At 26.3% G+C, this 1872-nt stretch overlaps 1 protein-coding gene across 1 annotated transcript in view; it reads right to left on the minus strand.

The window, feature by feature from the left end:
* The window catches only part of LOC119615205 (upstream-binding protein 1-like), a gene marked incomplete at its 5' end in the record, with an annotated part of 2727 nt that extends 1014 nt beyond the window's left edge, over positions 1-1713 (minus strand). Inside the window, 3 exon segments of the mRNA XM_037971281.1 lie at positions 1342-1460; positions 1526-1584; positions 1587-1713. Coding sequence (XP_037827209.1) covers positions 1342-1460; positions 1526-1584; positions 1587-1713 — 305 coding nt within the window.
* Positions 1714-1872: the final 159 nt, after the last annotated feature.

Here is a 1872-nt window from a genome sequence, read left to right on the forward strand (position 1 = left end):
AGTAAGTAAGTAAGAAAGTAAGTAAGTAAGTAAGTAAGTAAGTAAGTAAGTAAGTAAGTAAGTAAGTAAGTAAGTAAGTAAGTAAGTAAGTAAGTAAGTAAGTAAGTAAGTAAGTAAGTAAGTAAGTAAGTAAGTAAGTAAGTAAGTAAGTAAGTAAGTAAGTAAGAAGTAAGTAAGTAAAGTAAGTAAGTAAGTAAGTAAGTAAGTAAGTAAGTAAGTAAGTAAGTAAGTAAGTAAGTAAGTAAGTAAGTAAGTAAGTAAGTAAGTAAGTAAGTAAGTAAGTAAGTAAGTAAGTAAGTAAGTAAGTAAGTAAGTAAGTAAGTAAGTAAGTAAGTAAGTAAGTAAGTAAGTAAGTAAGTAAGTAAGTAAGTAAGTAAGTAAGTAAGTAAGTAAGTAAGTAAGTAAGTAAGTAAGTAAGTAAGTAAGTAAGTAAGTAAGTAAGTAAGTAAGTAAGTAAGTAAGTAAGTAAGTAAGTAAGTAAGTAAGAAGTAAGTAAGTAAGTAAGTAAGTAAGTAAGTAAGTAAGTAAGTAAGTAGTAAGTAAGTAAGTAAGTAAGTAAGTAAGTAAGTAAGTAAGTAAGTAAGTAAGTAAGTAAGTAAGTAAGTAAGTAAGTAAGTAAGAAGTAAGTAAGTAAGTAAGTAAGTAAGTAAGTAAGTAAGTAAGTAAGTAAGTAAGTAAGTAAGTAAGTAAGTAAGTAAGTAAGTAAGTAAAGTAAGTAAGTAAGTAAGTAAGTAAGTAAAGTAAGTAAGTAAGTAAGTAAGTAAGTAAGTAAGTAAGTAAGTAAGTAAGTAAGTAAGTAAGTAAGTAAGTAAGTAAGTAAGTAAGTAAGTAAGTAGTAAGTAAGTAAGTAAGTAAGTAAGTAAGTAAGTAAAGTAAGTAAGTAAGTAAGTAAGTAAGTAAGTAAGTAAGTAAGTAAGTAAGTAAGTAAGTAAAGTAGTAAGTAGTAAGTAAGTAAGTAAGTAAGTAAGTAAGTAAGTAAGTAAGTAAGTAAGTAAGTAAGTAAGTAAGTAAGTAAGTAAGTAAGTAAGTAAGTAAGTAAGTAAGTAAGTAAGTAAGTAAGTAAGTAAGTAAGTAAGTAAGTAAGTAAGTAAGTAAGTAAGTAAGTAAGTAAGTAAGTAAGTAAGTAAGTAAGTAAGTAGTAAGTAAGTAAGTAAGTAAGTAAGTAAGTAAGTAAGTAAGTAAGTAAGTAAGTAAGTAAGTAAGTAAGTAATAAGTAAGTAAGAAGTAAGTAAGAGTAAGTAAGTAAGTAAGTAAGTAAGTAAGTAAGTAAGTAAGTAAGTAAGTAAGTAAGTAAGTAAGTAAGTAAGTAAGTAAGTAAGTATAAAATATACTGTTAATTACCTCATAATATCGGCTCCCGAAAAATGGGCAAATGTTGATAAGTATGAAGTTAAACGATGATAGGTTAACCAGTGAGTAACTTGTGCCGGTGTAGATTCAGGCATAATAGTTATTGAATTCTTAAAAGTAAAAAAGATAATAACAAATAAAATTTTCATAAGAAATCCTTAAAAAAGAAACTTACATATTCATCGATATCCGAGAGCATGTTTGGTGTATTAACCATACTGTTTGGATCCATATTTTAAGATTTGTTGAATTTGTTGAGGAAACACTATTTATAGCTATAGGACTAGCGTTGGCATTTGGTGAGGCACTAGTAAATGGTATTATACCATCATATTGGGCATTTGTACAGGAGAATTGGCCAAACTTTCATGCTAAAGAAAATTACGGAAAAAGTAAGTATATTAAAGGGATATTTTAAAATAGTCTTCTTAAAGTATAGATTTCTGTTTGAAAAATAGTGTTTATTTATTTAAAGTATGATGTACCACATAGTGAAGATGTGTTTAAAACTGATATTAAGAT

This window comes from Lucilia sericata, unplaced genomic scaffold, assembly GCF_015586225.1.
Source record: "Lucilia sericata isolate MDLA Ls3-8-SP2 unplaced genomic scaffold, ASM1558622v1 Contig004449F_arrow, whole genome shotgun sequence".
In the NCBI taxonomy this organism is placed as follows: domain Eukaryota; kingdom Metazoa; phylum Arthropoda; class Insecta; order Diptera; family Calliphoridae; genus Lucilia; species Lucilia sericata.